Genomic DNA, 17,297 nt, shown 5'->3' with positions numbered 1-17,297 from the left:
CATTTTCTTCTTTTCATTTCCAAGTTCAACTTTGGATTCTTGAACCAAAATCATGGATGTCGAAGGAACGATTTGTTTATTTGGGGGCAAGGGGCAGTTCTTGTTCCTGTGTGTAATCACTTCTCTACCAGCAACTCTGTTATTCATTCAGGGTGAAAGTTTGAATGAACAGTATGTAAAAGCATTGTAATGTAGAAGGGAATGGCGCCGTCTGGAGTTGTGCAGCTGTATAACAGCATCAGGCCCCGGGGAGGATACACAGGAGCCTGACACATGACCTCTTGTCCTCAAAGAGCTCACAGTTTTGTGGGGAAAACAAGATTTACAAACAGTACAGGTGTGAGTAGCATTATAAACTTCCTAATGCATCCCTTTTTGCTGCTGAGAACTTAGCAGAAGCAAGTGTCACTGTGACTGAGGAGGCTTCTACAGAGTGCCAGGAAAGGCTTTGTCAAGAATATGGGGGGCTGGCCCCATGGCATAGTGGTTAGGTTTGCACACTCCACTTCAGCGGCCCAGGTTCATGGGTTCGGATCCCAGGCAGGGACCTTTACCACTCGGTAGCCATGCTGTGGCAAAGACCCACATATAAAGTGAAGGAAGATTGGCCCAGATGTTAGCTCAGGGCTACTCTTCCTCTAGCAAAAAAAGATGATGATTGGCACAGATGTTGGCTCAAGGGTAATCTTCCTTAGTAAAAAAAAAAAAAGAAGAGGGGGCCAGCCTGGTGGCATAGTGGTTAAATTTGCACACTCTGCTTCGGCAGCCCAGGCTTTGTGGGTTCACATCCCAGGTGCTAACCTACATACCGCTCGTCAAGCCATGCTGTGGCAGCATCCCAATTACAAAAACTAGGGGAAGATTGGCAACAGATGTTAGCTAAGGGCCAGTCTTCCTCACCAAAAAAAAAAAGAAAGAAAAGGAAAAAGATGAAAGAAGATGAGTCTTGAGCTGGGCTCTGCACAGTAGGTAGGATGTTCCCAGGTGGAAATGGGGAAATGGGATGATGGCATGAAGTGTAGCCATCCAGATTGACTGAGGATCATCAAGCACATGGTTGCCAAGTTCATCCACTGGTGAAAAGCCTTGAATGCCAGGACAAGGAGTTTAAGTATTCTTTGGTAAAGGTAAATTCTTGAAGGTTTTTAAGTAGGAGGGTGACCTAGTCATCCCTACAGTATGCTGAGGGAAATCTTCAGTGAAAAAAAAGTCCACCTAGAAAACTCTTCCATAATTTGTTTTTAAATTCTCAGGACCTAGTGTTTGATCTCAGGAATTGGAATGATAGCTTAGTGAAGAAAGAATGGCTGGCAGGATTTGTTGGATAAAGAAGGGAAACTGGAGGTATTATAAAGGGGAAACAACGTGAGTGAGGGCATGAAGGGAGTGGAAATGAGATGCTGGAGTTAAAAGTGGTCTATGAAATGTACATGCCGGAGGAAACTTGTAGAAGAAGAATCTGAAGAACTTGAGATTCCATTCCAATTAAACTGTTTAAATATAAAAGCAGTAAATGGGGATTTCGTAATAGCATTATGTGCCAATTTTTTTTAAAGATCTTCCCAGAACTTTATGTCTCATATCTGTGAATTATTTTCAGGTGTCTATTTTTAAATGTTCAGAATGGGTAGTTCATTTTTTTTAACTGCCAGAGTTGGAAAATATTTAACTTATAATAATTTTTTTGCTACAAAACTTTAGAGCAAAAGGAATCTTAGAGCAGGAAGGCACTCAGGGATCGTCTGTTCTAGCCCCTCATTTTACAGGTAATAAAAGTAAGGCCCAGAGAGGGTAAATGACTCTCTCAAGGTCATCGGGTTAAGAGCAGCTAGTCCCAGACTACAGCTTGATCCTTTGGATTCTGAGTCAGATGTGTTTTCCTGTACCTCACTCTTCCTATGTTGTATAGCATGTGGGTGATGGTTCCCTAAAACAACCGTGTTTTCCGATTATATTGCAATTTACTTTAGATGGTTGCAGATGAAAATAACGGTAATTAACAATGAGAAGAAACATGAGAAGAAAGGAGCTGTTAGACACAGCCCATCCACTGTGCAGCTTTCCTGCAAATCCCTGGCTCTCTGTCTGTTGTTCTTTGTTCTAGAGAGTGTTTTAGGAAATTAAGTTGGGTGATTTTGATCAAAGAAAGTTGGGATAGTAGAGGTGGAGAAAAAAAGCTCAAAGGTAGCTGCTGCAAGCAGGAACCAAGAAATGTCAGTGGGCTCGAGGGTGTTGGGAGACCGGGGCCTCTGACTGTGCTCATCAGGGTTTCTCCCCGGACCTCAGTAGACACTGAATACATATTTCTTGAATAAAAGTGACTCAGTGGATGCATGAAGAGCTCAGTCGCTTTCTCTCCTGCAATTTAACTTGATAGCATTTTTTCTAAATAGTGAGCCCAGGGGATAGAGAGCGTTTACTATAATGGGTCACTCACTCATTGCAGAAACTAAACTCTTACCAGAGTGACAAAACACAGGTGGTTCTGTGGCCCATCTGCCTGGATGTGGAAATCGTTTGCTGTGTCTGTTTCTCTGGTGTCAGCTGTGTCATCCTCCAGCTCTTGCATCCACATCTGGTTTTGCCATGTGGCCTTTTGCCTCACTGGCCTTTCCCCCATGCAGAGCCCAGCCTTTCAGGCTTCTTTCTTTTCCTTCTTTCATTTGTGTTCTTCCTAGTTTCTCTCTGGAGCAACAACAAGTCTCTCTCCTCTTCTTCTTCGTGATTGGCCACCATCTTCTCTGACTGAGCCTGTGCTCAGAGTCTCGCCGCCACTGTAAGGGCTCATCCGTGTATCTCTTCTACAGATGCACCATGCTTTCCCTAATAGGAATGCTGGTCACTCTGTGTTTGTCTCTCTCTTTTCTTTTAAAAGTAGTTGTGGTAGTAGTGTTAGAAAATTTCAATGCAATATTATAACACAATTTCAACATTAACAAATATTCTCAAATCCTAACTAAGGATTCACTCACTTAGGTAATACAACAAAATGCTGGTACACACACTAGGTTAGACCCTTTGACGTGGTGGTATTGGAATTTGAACTGTGTTTTTAAGTTCCTTAGCATATTCACTTTTTTGGCCCAAGATCTAACATTCCTCCCCTCTCCCTTCCTCACTAAATTTGCAGCCAGCCCTGGACAAATTGGGAAGAACTAGAATTTGTTTCTGACATGTCGACGTGCCCTTCCTGAGCCCGACTCCCCTGATTTCTCAGTTCTTTCCTGGGAAACTTCTTTGTCCTCCCTGTAGTAACCTCCACCTCACCTTCAGTGCTGGCCTCTCTTGCACCAGGGCTCTTGGCCGTTCCTGGAACATGCTTCTGTCTCTTGCCTTGGTCCTTCAAGCCCCTCACGCTTTATCACTGTAATCCTCCATTGACACCATCCCTCCCGGGAACCTTGGTACACTTTACCAGGCATTGTCTGGAAACAGAGCCCAAAAGGTAAGTGATGGGAATCTGAGAGTACAGTGGCAGGCCAGTGGAAAAACTGGCCCTTTGACATCCCTCAAACCATGGCATTCATTCATTCACTCATTCATTTCTTCTGCTTGATAGCATATACTCATTCAGTCAACCGGCTTTACTGACCCTGACTATGTCTAGGCTCTGTTGTAAGTACCAGGGGGCACTAAAAAAGTGTTAAATATTCTTGCCTTCTAGGAGTTTTCAATCTAAGTGGAGAAGTTAAAAATTATTGTACCCAAATGCTAACAATAATTGCAACAGAAGCCACCATAAGATAAATACTTAGGAGTGACATAGACTTGGTTATCATGCATTACAGTCCCCTGAGGAGCTTTTTCAAAATAAGAATTCTTGAGCCCCATCTTCTGAGAGACACAGATTGTGGCTAAGTAGAAAAGGGTATTTTTTTCAGTTTGGGCAAAAACTTGTACACCAGCATGTAGGTAGCTTCTGTGGGAACAGGCTAGGGTGAACCTGCCAGGCCCACCTAGAGCGGGGAAACTGAATGGAAAATAGCCCGTCAGGTATTCCCCATTCCTGGCACTCCTCTCAGCGTGCTTTCGGGCAGTCATTTATGGAGCACCTCTGTTAATCATGTTCGATTCCCTTCCCTCCCTGCTCACCTGGGTATCCAGGTGAGAGACCAGAAACCGCATGGCATCTGAAGCTGGTAAAGCTCCTGATGTGTCTGTCAGAGAGGCAGGAGGACCAGACTTGCATTGCCTGGCTCACTTTAAAACTCCTTAAAACAGAATTGTGTTATCTTCCATTTTTTCCCTGGGGCTACCTGGTGCATTATTGAATGCATTAGCTTATTCATTCCTATTCCTGCTGCACCTCTCATCTCGAATGCAGCTGTTTGCATCATTGCTATTTTTATGTTCTGCACCAGATTTTGGCACTTCATCAGATCACTACTATGTGGTTATTTATCATTTATCATTTCCTTTTAAAAAATTCAGGACACTTTGTAGATACCAAGTAGTCTTGTCCTAAGATGGTGTTATTACCTTACATGTGAATTTATCTTATATTTTCAGGTTCTTTTTTATTTAATTAGATCATAAAAAAAAAATTCCTTAGGATTGGCAGTGTAGAGGGTTTTTTTTGTGACACCATTTTTGAGGAGGAATCTGAGGCTTAGAAACTTCGAGTTGCTTGCCCAGTGTCCCCTATCTAGTTTTCTTCTGACTTCCAGGCTCTAGAGTATGCCCCAGTCACTAAGTATCCTTTGAGGTAGGCTCTAAGCAGCATGGTTCATATTCAAATTCCTGTTTAAACCTTTTATACTTTATGTTCTTAGGTCTTTAGAGACAGCTTTTCTCTGCGTGCTGTTGTATGATTGCTATGATCGGTTTAAATACTCTTGCCAGAAATTTCCTGATTTCAGCTTGGAAGCATATTGGGACAGGATGTTTTCTATAAGGGAACTCTGTGCTTCATTTTATGGTTATCTGGGAACTGTTTCTGAAACCATTTCTTTAGGTTAGTACACCCAAGTAAATCATATCTGATTCAGCTTTGAAGACATTTAAGCGATTTTTCACTTTCAGAAATATTTATGTTTTTAGTGTCATCTTTTTAAAAGTATGGAAATTGGCCGATGTGGAATATTGTCACTCTGCTGAAGTGAATTGCAAGGGAGCAGGAGTGGAGCCAGCCTCCTCTCTGGATCCCTAGTTTCTGCGTTTCCACCCTTCCACCTCAACCCACAGACAGACAAATCGTAAATACGCTTCCAAGTCCCCACATAACCATTAGAAAGGGCTCCGAGCACTCCAATGAACATGAATTTTTTACTTATTTTCTTACTGTTTAGTCTTTTTCTTATATTTACAGAAATATTTTTCTCTTTGCCTTTTCATATTGTCCAAATAATCTCCTCCTTGACAGTCAAAACCCCTGTGCTGCTTTTGCCTGTTTATGCTGTAAAAACATGAAATTAAGAAATCAGGTAAATTTTGGGGCTGGCCCCGTGGCCAAGTGGTTAAGTTCGCGCGCTCCGCTGCAGGCGGCCCAGTGTTTCGTTGGTTCGAGTCCTGGGCGCGGACATGGCACTGCTCGTCGGGCCACGCTGAGGCGGCGTCCCACATGCCACAACTAGAAGGATCCACAACGAAGAATATACAACTATGTACCGGGGGGCTTTGGGGAGAAAAAGGAAAAAATAAAATATTGAAAAAAAAAAAAAAGAAATCAGGTAAATTTCACATTCCGCCTTCCTGAGCAGATTGATGTAAATCGAATTTCACCTTAATCAGACAGAGCAATGTACATCGTCTATCCTGGGGAAATTTATGATTTCACTTACTTGAGTAAATAAGGGTTTTTGCTATAAGGCTTTTTGTTTCACTATTTATACATTGATATTTTTGGAGCTTTGTTCTGAACCTGTGTTGCTACTGATTCATTATTAGTATTTTTTCTAAAATTTTTCTTTCAAAGTTATTCAGTCTGATGTTAGATACTTAATTTATTTCCATCAAAGTAAAGTACTATATGTAAATGTTTATTACTGTGTATATTGTACTTTTATTATAAACCATCAGTTAGTCACCAAGTATTTAACTATCATTAATGCGTTAGAAGGAAAGCAATTAAATATAGTGAAATATGCTGTTGGCAGAGTTACTGTTAGTGTTTATCCTGAATTCACTATTTCAGTCGACTCTGCTCTCATGAAGTGGTTGTTTCATCTGACTCCTCTGACATAGGTTAAATTCTCTGACTCTAGAGTAGTGGTTTTCAAACTAAGGGCTTATTCAAACTAAAAATTATTTGGTGAAACTTTTTTTCAGTTATGTATACTTTTGTTTCATACACACACACACACACAAACTAGTATCTTGTGATTCAAGATACTGTAGATGCAGTCAAAAAAGGTTTAAAAGTCACTTAAACATTTAAGAACTGTAGAAATGTTCTCCTGACTCACTGACTTAAGAACTTTATGATTTTTTTGATATGACCCCAGAAAAGTGCATGAGGAGACTTTGTAAACATTTTGTATGCTTAACAGAAATGGATGTGCAAATAATGCTTAGAGAACTTAAGTCACTTTTACAAGATAAAATCAAGTAAGTGTTTAAACAACATTAGATTTTAAATCTTAAAACTGACCCCCAATGCAGCATATTAAGTTCCAAGCTCTACTGCTCACTTCTTGAGGGACAGTGGTCATCCGCCTAGAGATGGATCTCAGAGACCTCTGTGCTCTGAATGCTCCCCCGGCTGCCACCACCGTGTCTCTTAACGGAAAGTCCTTTTGGGGAGGGAACGTAGCTGGCCGTTCCCCATTCCACTCAATCATGTCCCCTAACGTTCATGAAGTTTCCAGGAACCCGAAGGAGCTCTTCCTTAGGGAGAGAATGAACTGGACCCCCTGCTGGACTACCAGTGAGGCATGAGAGCAAGTTTCGTGGGTTTCTGGTGTCTAGCCAGTATCGTCACAAGGTGGTTCCTCATTCATTCGGTTTAAGGGTTTGGTACATGAGTCCTTTTTTTAGAGATCCTTTCCCTGACCAAGTCCTTTTTTCACAAGATCCACCCTCAGTTTCATGTTGACTTTTATAAGTCTTAACTTAATTCTTGACAATTTGCTTGTTAAGTTTTGTGCATTTCCCTTTCTCCCCAACCTCTGTCTTCCTTAGATTTCCAAGCATAGCTGAATATCTTCCTCATGCATTCATCTTTTTTAAAGTAGTTATACTCCTTTTGCCCCTTCCCCTCCAAAAGCTCTCAGAAACTATTTTATGGTAATCAGAAAATATAATATGTCTTTATGATGTGATAGAACAGAACAGTTACTCTTTCTTCTGAGGTCACGTCTTGAAGTGCCAACGCCTTCTACGAGCAGACCCTTTGCGCCAAGGAATTTTATATAGTGATTCCATTTAGCTTAAATAAAAGCAGCAGGCAGAGCTAAGATGGAGCATGTCTCAGATTCCTTTGGACTTGTGTTTCATTTATATTATCAACTAACCAGCTGTTAACGGCTTCTTTTTTTAATGGAAGTGCTTTGTTGCTTAGAAAACAACAACTGGCCTCTGAATATAACCGGAAACAAGTTCTCCGACACCACTTTGCAGATTGGCGGCACTGGCATCGTACGGAGATCCTAAAGAGAGAGCTGGCTCTGTCAAAGGAGGAGATGAGGAAGAAAATGGATGAGCTGCTGGAGGCAGCATCGCTAGGGAAACTCAATGCAAACAGGCCATCGGGCGTCGGTCTCCCTGAGGAGGCAACAGCCGTGGTGGTTCCACCTGTAGGAAATGGAGAGGTACTTTGTTCTTCCTTCCTTTGCTTGGTCTTCCTGCGTGTTAGACGCTTGCATTTGAGCTTTGCACCTGTATAGCCTGGGCTCTGCTGTTGTCAGATTGCCTCGCCTAGGCTGTGTGAAAGATGAGAGCTGCTACAATGCACAAAGGTTACCTTTCAGTCAGCGTTTATTTTCTTGAACTGAATCTTCTTTTTATAATAACATTTAAACTTTGGTATAGTTGAAATGTGTTACGGGCATAATATGAGAGGGAATTGAAAACAAGTAAGTGAAAGGCTCCTTCAGGAACAGATATAGACGGCATTGTTTACAACTCTTGAACTCCTCTTACTTGATCATCAGATATTTCCTTTCTAAATGAGCTTATGACTTATAAGAGGGGAATTTTGGAGTTTTTATTTTTCTAATGAGAAAAATCATATATATTGATTTTAGCAATTTGGTAAGAGAAAATGGCAGAGGAAAAAGGAAAATAGCCTATAATTGCATCATCTGGAGATAACCACCAATAACTTTTTGAAGGACAGCTATCCAGTCTTTATTCAGGCATATGCAAATTTTTCTCTTTAATATTTTACTTAGCTTTTAAATTTTCTTCAGTTAAGTCATTGAGGATATCTAGTCTGACATAATACAGGAAAAGGAAGGGTATATTTTTTTCTTCTTAATAATAGTGTAATTGTTCTGTTTTTCTAAATTTTTTTTGTATTTTCTCAATTTAATATGAGAATTTTCTGTGTCACTAAATCTACTTCTGCAACAATAGTTCTCAACTGAGAGTAGAAAGCAGAATCAGACCTACTAAGCAGGATTTCTGAGCATAAGGCATCTTTATTTTTTTCAAAGTTCCAGAGGCGAACCTGACACACACCCCTGGTTAAGGACTACCATCCTGTGCCAGCCTCTTGTAATGGCTTCGTGATATTCTGTCCTTCTCTAATGCTGGACATTTGTGTCAAGTTTGTAAACAATGCTTTTATAAACAATGCTTTGTTGAACATCCTGGCAGTGAAATCTTTGCATGCATCCACAATGCTTTAGTTAGGATAAATATGTAAACACAGAATGCACATTTTTAAAGACTACAACCAAATTGCCCTTCGAGAAAAGTTGTACCAAAGAAGTGCCTATTTTCCTGTCTGATAACATATTTTTTATTTTTGCCAAGTTGACAGGTAAAATATTTTTATCTTTTATTGCTTCAACGTTTGCATTTCTTTGATTGCTCGTGAGGTTAAACATTTTTTGTACTGACCGATTACATATATACGTGTATGAAAATGGATATAGAAAGATATGTAGTGACCTGTCTCTTCATACCTTCTGTTTTTCTACTTGATTATGTATCTTTTCCTTATTTATATTTTTAAGACTAATGATACTTTTATTATATGTTTTGCATATATTTTTTTCATTTTGTCATTTATCTTTTTGGTTTATTTATGGCATTTGGTACTGTACATTGATAAGTTTTTAGAGTCAATGCTATCAGTTTTTTCTTTCGTAAGTGCACTTGTCATGTTTGAAAGCCTTCTGGAGAAGGTTCTCTGCCCGCTCACCTGCGCCCCTAACCCCTTCACCCCTTCACATGAGGCTTAGTACTCAGACGTGTGAAGGGAAGTCGGGCACTGGAGGGCCCCGGTGCTGCCTTTTCTCTGATCATGGCCAGCAAGGAGGCTGAACTTAATTTCTCATTAGTCTCTCAGCAAAGGGGGATCATGAGCATGCTTCTCAGGACTAAGGTACCATTTTGGTCCCTTCCTCTAGGCAGTTTATCTACCTTTATGTCAGTTAGGTAATTTTGTTTCCCTTGAGACCCAAGAGAATCTTCTGTCTTGGGAAACAGCTGTGTGGAATTTTTTACCTTACAAAGTTCCACTGTTATTATCTTCAAACGCAAAGTCAAGAGAAAGTATTTTTTTACCTGCATAAAACAGAAAAATTACTAAATATATGTATATATTTAGATTCAAGAAAAAAAGCCTCTGAATCTCCAAAAGCAAGAACAAAAGGGTTTATCACAAAAGGATAATATTGTAAAAAATAGAGCAAATGAAAATGATGGGCTATAATGACTCTGTAGGTTATTAGATAAACTCAAATCTTTTCCAGAGGGTAGAGTATAACAGGAACAAATGAAAACACAAAATCTTTAGTTAGATGCTCATTAATTATACAATCATAGAAACTCATGTACCATGAACGCATATATTATACCTTGAAATTTTTCAAAATTATCAGTTAGCTAATAGGTGATTTTCTCTAATTAAGCCAGACCGTTCAGTCCTGTTCTGTTCAGTACAATCTGTACCACTGAGCTTTTCTTTCATTCTCTTATTTTCACCTTAGAAAGTTACCATGATCCAAAAGAAATCTTGTTGCTGTACTCAAGGCCTTTCTAGTGTTGCTGGGTTAATAATGCGTCATTACCACAAAGTTTAAAAGGGCCTAAAACATATACTCTGCTTGATGCTAAATTACTTAAGCTGGTATTCTTATGAACAAATGTCCACTGACATTTCTGAAATAGAAAGTTATTTTTAAAAGTCTTTAACATGTCAGAGTTTCCACATATCACATCTTTCACTTCAGCTGGGTCTGTAGAAAATATTTCCATCATCATGAAAAATATTTCTGAGTACCTTATATGTCACTCTGTTAGAGTAGAAGCTTCTAAGATATAAAATAGTTCATAATATTTTTCTCTTTACACCACTGCAAATAGAGAATCAAAAATTGGTTAGACCTTCAACCATGGAATCTAACTATTCTGGAAGAGACATTTCAACTCTGTCATTATTTTGGCCAGGATAAGTTTTTCTGATTAAGAATTCTGTTTTCTTCCCCTCTATATAGAGCTTACAGTTGAGTATGATACCTCAGTCTGTTAAATGAGATTTATATAATAAAGCTTTTAAAACTATTAAGCCATATGCTAATACAAAATGTTATTAGGTAACATTATTCTTATGTAATGCAGATATTTGCCCATGATCCTGGGCTTGCATATATTTCCCACAAACAGATAGTTTGGGAATAGCTGAAGACTGAGATTGTAAGTTTTAATCTAGGCCTTGATTCAGAAGTGAATAAATACTCTGTGATTAATTTACTGGTGGCAAGAAAGACATTGAAAGAACAGAGCTATTCTTGATTTGTAAAGGTGTTCTTTAGTTTTCAAATTTCTGCAAAATTCAGAGTAAATCCATGCAGATGAAAATTCCTATAATATATATCTGGAATAATCTTGCCGAATTCACAAATGAACTATGCAAATTAGAAATTTATGAAAGCACACTTTTCTTATTGCACATGTCCTGGCTTGTGCCAGTGGTTTGCACAGCTGTAGCCGCTCTCCTGCCCAGTTTCTGTGGTGAACAGCAGTGCACATTCAAAGAGTGGCTCCCAGAGCTAAGGCTGATGGCCCCCGAGACAGCCAGGCCAGGAGCACAGGGCAGCTCTGGCTGGGTGCTAGGCAGATGTGCCATCGAACAGAACAGGACTGATCTCGTCAGCACAGTCCCTTAAATAGCTGAGCTAAACCATGTTTCTTCTCTCCCAGGTGACTGCTGTGCCTGCTTTGTGGGAAAAGCTTCCCTCAGGGAGCCATGGTTTTATGCCCAGCCCCCACCTAGGAAAACCAACGAAGAGCAGCTTGCAGGTTCCCCTCCAGAATGTCCCTCTGAACACATCTGACAATAAGCAGCACAAGACCTCGGAGGGTGAACCCTCCCAACACCCTGACAGCAACAAGAAGCTCAGAACTACCAGCCAGAAAGCAGAACCCATTTGCATGGGTCATTTCCACAACCGTCATGTCTTCCAGCAGCAGCTGATTGAAAGGCAAAAGAGGAAACTTCAGGAACAGCAGAAAACAATTCGGGAGCTGAAGGAAAACCAGCGGCTGGCAGAGGCTCGGTGGACAGCAGAGCGTGCCACAGCAGTCAGAGACACCCGGAGCTGCCAGCTCTCAAACCCCAGAGAAGAAGAACCAAAAGGAAGCTGCCAGGTGCTTCCAAAGTACGTCCATTGTGTTGAACACTCTTTGGATTCATTATCTGGGGGTTTTCACTCTCTGGTAGAGAGGCTCCTGAACTTCTTTGCCCAGCTTCCAGACTCCATGTCTGTCCTTATTTTGTTCCGTACTCTCAAAGCAAAGAAGCCCTGTTCGTTGTGATTTGTACATGACAAGTACAAATAGGTATTAAAGGCAATCAGCTGCCTATAAGGATCCAGACAGTTGGCATTTGTATTGTGGCTACCTTTGTCTGAGGCACTCTGTTACTATACCGGTTCAAGAGAAAAATGCTTACTTGCTCTGACTTGATTTCTGTGTTTCTGGTTATGTCTAGTGCTGAGAACCCAGGTCAGACAATGTGAGGCCCAAATGGAGCAGCCCCCAGGGCTGGCTAATTACCTAGCCTAAATTTGTAGTTGTTTTAGATAAAAGTAAACATCTTTGAGCCTGGGATAAGAGTCCAAATTTCTCAAAATCAATTTGAGATGGTTTCAGACATGCTTGAGACATACTCGATACGTGTGATAAATGGTAGGATAAGAAGTGGGTGATACCTATTGATTTGAAGCACTGGGATGGGAGTCAGAGTGTCTGACTCACTTGGTAGACTCAGGCCAATCACTCAACCTTTCCATGCCTCAGTACATCCAATTTATTTTGTGGGTACCTCAGCAAGTAAGGATTAATTAAAGTTTAAAATGCTTTGAGTTCCTCAGGTGAAAGAGCTTTGAAGGAGGCTGGTTAATGGTCTGAATTCTTTTCCTTTTTCCCCCCCAGTTCGCCTCTTGCTTCCCCTGGGACTCAAGGTAGTAGAAGTGACGCCCGAAAGTCTCTTTCTGGACCCAGAAGGAACCCAAGGCAGCTGATGGCACCTCATCCCATACTGAAAGGCAGGCCTGTCTTGGTGGGGCCTTGTGGTGATCTGCCCTCTTGGAGTAGAATGTGCTGGGACTGAATCCTGGCAACTGTTGGGTTTGGAGACTTGGCAGAACCTGGTCAGAGTCTAAGATGGGTAGCCACGTGAGGCGTGGAATGCACCAGATAGCTCCACAACTTTTTTCCTGCTTCTTCTGCCAAACTTTTTAGCCTTCCCAGACAACACAAAAAAACATTGCTGTAAGGTGTATCACTTTTCTGTAACTTGAAATTTGTATTGTGGAAAGAAAATGGGGCAATTATACAAATAAGGAAAGTCTGAGTAGTTGCTAAAGATGAACATTGATAAAGATCATGTATCATTGTACTTTGTTAATGTTAAAATATTGATCAGCTTACAGCAATCCATGTCAAGTTATTACATCATTTTAGAATGAGTTGTGCCTTGATCACAGGCTTTTAGTAGTGAAATCTACAAATCAGACATTTTAATTTAATAACATTTTTGATGCACATAGAAATCCTTATGTAAACCAAACAATGAGGAGGCATGCGTTCCTTAGAACCCACCTAGTGAATCTGCTAAGTGTTTTTCCTGTATCCTTAGCCACGCACTGTGCATGTTTACATATGGAGGTAGGCACTTGGATGATTATTTTGTGATTTGTGAATCTGATTTTTCACCTGTGTCAATACTGCTGTCCTAACAAGAAGTGATGTCATCTGAAGGACACTGTGCCCGAAGTCAGTTTCTATTAATGAAGAAATTAGCAGTCTTTGCATTGAAGGTCAGTGGTTTGTGCCATCTTTATCCACAAATTATCCTGGATGGCCAGGAAATGCACAGATCTGTGTGATTATTTTTTAAAAGTTGTTTGCTCAAGGTATCAGCGTATGTTAGAACCCCAGGCTGCTTGTCAAGTAGTCCTTAGTGATCAGCTCTAGAAAAGATGGAGAAAGGGCAAGGACCAGAGACTGCTTCCCAGGGCTCTATCCCTTAATCCGCTAGGCTCTGTCTGCCTCCTTAAAGACAGTCTCGCTCCCGCCATCTGTGGCAACCCCACTATTCTTTTTCCAGCAAAGCAGACACTTAAATATCTGTAAGAAATAGCCTGGCGAGTTTTTGTTTATTAATTCTTGAAACTTGGACTTAAATTTTCTCCTCTGTAACATGGCACAAGAAACTGAAAGTAATTATTGGCTGACTTAGGTGAACAGAACTTTATACTCCTCCCTGCAGGCCCCTCTCCCTATAAAAGCCCCGACTGGTGACAGAGTTGTATTATCAGACCATCTTGCACATTTGCTGCTTTTGGATCGATATTTAATAGATTGTCAAGAACAGGAGTCTGACACTTGAATTCGTTCAGATGCCAGTTCTCCAAATGCCTAGTACAATTCCATTTCCTGCCCATCTGGATATCCAGGCCTTAAAACTAGATTAAAATGTTATTCATCGTGACCCTAAACTTTAGTTAGTTTGTTGTGTCATGTACGGACATATGTATAATGACTTAGGAGAAATTAGCAGATTCAATGGGATTTGAGGAGTGATTCTATTCTCTAAGTATTTTTTAGGTGTAATTAAAGTTTTCTACATTCATTAAAGGACTTATCAAATTGAAATTCTGGTTTCTGGGTTTCACATACTAAAAGTATCATCACCGCACATTATCTTACTTAAACCAGTAAACAGTTATTCTAATAGAAATGTAAACAGAAACATAATCTCAAATTGTTCATAGGTGCTGAGGATGGGATTTTAGCTCTTTAACCTATAGGGGGTAAATATATATACACACACACTTACAGTTTACATATTTATATGTTTATATAAACTTTGTACGTACATATATATGTGTTTCTGAGATATGGACAATCACAAGAAGACCTTAACAATAACACTAAATTTTACTGTAAAATGGAAACGTTTCTTTTGCAGTTGCCTCATATTTTTGATATTAGAACTCTGTTACTATTTTCTAGCCATGGAAGAGAGAGCAGCTCTGCGAGCTGAACGTAGGCGGATCTTGACAGAGAGGAAGCAAAAACAAGAAGAGGAGAAATTGGTAATAAATCAAGAATGCAAACTGAGGCAAGAAAAAGGATTTGTATAGGTCTTTATTTAAAAATGATGCCTGTTGAGACAAGAAGTTACAACAACTTTGGAAATGGCTTTTTGCCTACTGGCATGAAATCTGTTACAATTTTAGCAACATAAAGGGACAAAATATCGACATTCTTACTCTCACAAGAAGGAAATGTTACAGAAGTTGATGGGAGCTAGCAAATTGGAAGATTTACACATAACCAAGACTGACATGTTATAGGTAGATGTCTGACTTGCTAAGTTTGCAAAGGTGGATAGTTTTTATCTTCCAAAGTTTTGACCTAGACTGACAGAAGTAAATTTTGTACCTACTAAGAAAAACAGTTCTAACAATTTGGAGGTTTTTTTGGTGAAACAAAAGAAAAAGTTTTCCCACACTGTATATAGTTTGGACTTAGTATTTCACAGATAAAAATAAGAACTAAAAAGTAATCATTTTATGATGAAAAGTTAATGGTCTTTTTCATGCTTAATCCCACCCTCCCGAGTAGCAGAGGATTCTTTTGGAGAAAGTTTTCAGTTACACACTGGCTGGCTACCTGCTGGTCAGGGTTTCTACTTCTCTCACAGAGTGCAGGCTGCTTTCAAAGATGGGGCAGGCACTTTGCTAGATACCTGACTTTCCTCAGCATAAAAGGTCTCGTTTCCATACAAATAGAGGGTTCTTATATTTATGTATTCTAATCTTGATCAGGCCCAGTTAAAGGCCCAAGAGGAGGAGCGTCAGAAGAGGGAGGCAGAAGAAAAGGAGGCTCAGCTTGAGAAAAGACGAGAAGAGAAGAGACTGCAGAAAATGGTGAGTAGTGTCATTCAGTCACTGTCTCCTGAAGTCTATTGTGTGCAATACTGTGGCCCTGTGCACCTTCCCCAGGGAAGAACTTCCATCTGGAATACTCTTCTCTCACCTCCACCCTTATTCTCTACCTTATTTAATGAAACCTACTCATTCTTCGGATCCTAGCTCAAATAGGACTTCCTCCAGATTAGCCTCCTCTCCACCCGGGCTTAGGTTAGGTCCCCCTTTTGTGGACTCTGAAGTATTCTTCCTTTAGAGTATCACAGGGCTTGTAATTATGCTTCTGTTTTGTGATTGCTTTATTCATTTCTGCATCCCCAACTAAACTGCCTTCTCCATAAGAGTAAAGGGAACGGTCTGGTACTGCTCACTATCTTATTGGCTAGCAGGGTACTTGCAGTATAGTAGGAACCCAGCAAATGTGTTGAATGAGTTAATAAGTGAATTAAAAGACAATGAACAAATGGAAGAAAATGCACAAAGAAGAAATGAGACAAAACTCTTACTTTCAACACTTTTAAATTCTAGTTGTAAAGATAGGGCCTAAAAATATACACCTGTCAGAGACAGTAGAGTAGAGCATATGCTGTCTTGTGGCTCACAGATCAAAAGAGATCAAGAGAGTCATACAAGGTAAGATCCATGAAGATTTTGGAGAACTTAGAGGCATTTTTATGGAAAAGAGATTTGAATTGGAAATTGTCTTAGTCAGAGTTCTTCAGAGAAACAGAACCAATAAGATATATGTATGGGAAGAGATTTATTAGGAGGAATTGGCTCACATGCTTTTGGAGGCTCAGAAGCCCCACATCTTCCATCTGCAAGCCAGAGACCCAGGAAAGTGGGTGATGTAATTCCAGTCTGAGTCCAAAGACCTGAAACCAGGGGAGCCAATGGCATAAATCCCAGTTCAAAGGCAGGAGAAGACCAATGTCCCAGCTCAAGCAGGCAGGCAGGAAGAAAAAAGGGGCAGATTCCTCCTTTTTGTTCTAATCTGGCCCTCAAAGGATTAGATGATGCCCACTCACATTTGGGAGGGCAATCTATTTTACTGAGTCCACTGATTCAAATACTAATCTTATCCAGAAACCCCCTCAGACATACCCAGACATAATGTTTAATCTGGGCACTCTGTGGCACAATCAAGTTGACCAATAAAATTAACCGTCACAAGTCTACCCCTTGTCAATGTGGCACCACTATGCATCTCCGTAAAGCGTACTTAGTCTCCAAATGAAGACAATAACAAGATCATAGTTCTTCCTAACATGATACAGCTACCCTGTGTACAATAAAAAATGCACTAACTTATTCCCCAGAAGAGGAGGTAAAGTCCTTGGTAATGTTTACTCTTCTCCTGATATCGCATAACCTAATACTGTGATGTAAAATTAACAGTACTTAAATATCATGATATAAAGTCAATACATCTTATGTTACATGATAAGGGAGTAAGAAGAAAGAAAACAAAGATATATACACACACACAAATATGTTCATAGCAAAATAAAAAGGGAATATTCATGACAATTATAGTCTTCATTTCTGTAACTGGTTATGTGGTTGTAGCTGGTATTTGTAACTACCTTCTTCCACTACCTACTTTTATTCCCTTTGCCTTCAGCAAGCACCTCTGCTGGTCATGGTTCTTTACCTGGTGGGATGATCCAAACCTTCATTTCTAAAGGGTCTGGGCCATTAGTAGTCTAGCCTGGATTGCGTTGTAATTTCTCTTTGACCTTAATCACA

At 40.1% G+C, this 17,297-nt stretch overlaps 1 protein-coding gene across 3 annotated transcripts in view; it reads left to right on the top strand.

Annotated features, from left to right (window-relative positions):
* Nucleotides 1–17,297, top strand: part of CCDC191 (coiled-coil domain containing 191) — a 70,051-nt gene that overhangs the window by 29,133 nt on the left and 23,621 nt on the right. For 2 of the 3 annotated variants that reach the window (XM_046659722.1, XM_046659721.1), the window contains exons 9-13: nt 7,484–7,748; nt 11,311–11,768; nt 12,544–12,656; nt 14,629–14,711; nt 15,447–15,548. In XM_046659722.1, coding sequence (XP_046515678.1) covers nt 7,484–7,748; nt 11,311–11,768; nt 12,544–12,656; nt 14,629–14,711; nt 15,447–15,548 — 1,021 coding nt within the window. The remainder of the gene's footprint in view (nt 1–7,483; nt 7,749–11,310; nt 11,769–12,543; nt 12,657–14,628; nt 14,712–15,446; nt 15,549–17,297) is intronic. The other variant, XM_046659724.1, reaches the window with a different exon arrangement.

The sequence above is a fragment of the Equus quagga genome, chromosome 4 (genome assembly GCF_021613505.1).
Source record: "Equus quagga isolate Etosha38 chromosome 4, UCLA_HA_Equagga_1.0, whole genome shotgun sequence".
In the NCBI taxonomy this organism is placed as follows: domain Eukaryota; kingdom Metazoa; phylum Chordata; class Mammalia; order Perissodactyla; family Equidae; genus Equus; species Equus quagga.
This window is presented reverse-complemented; position numbering and strand designations above follow the sequence as displayed.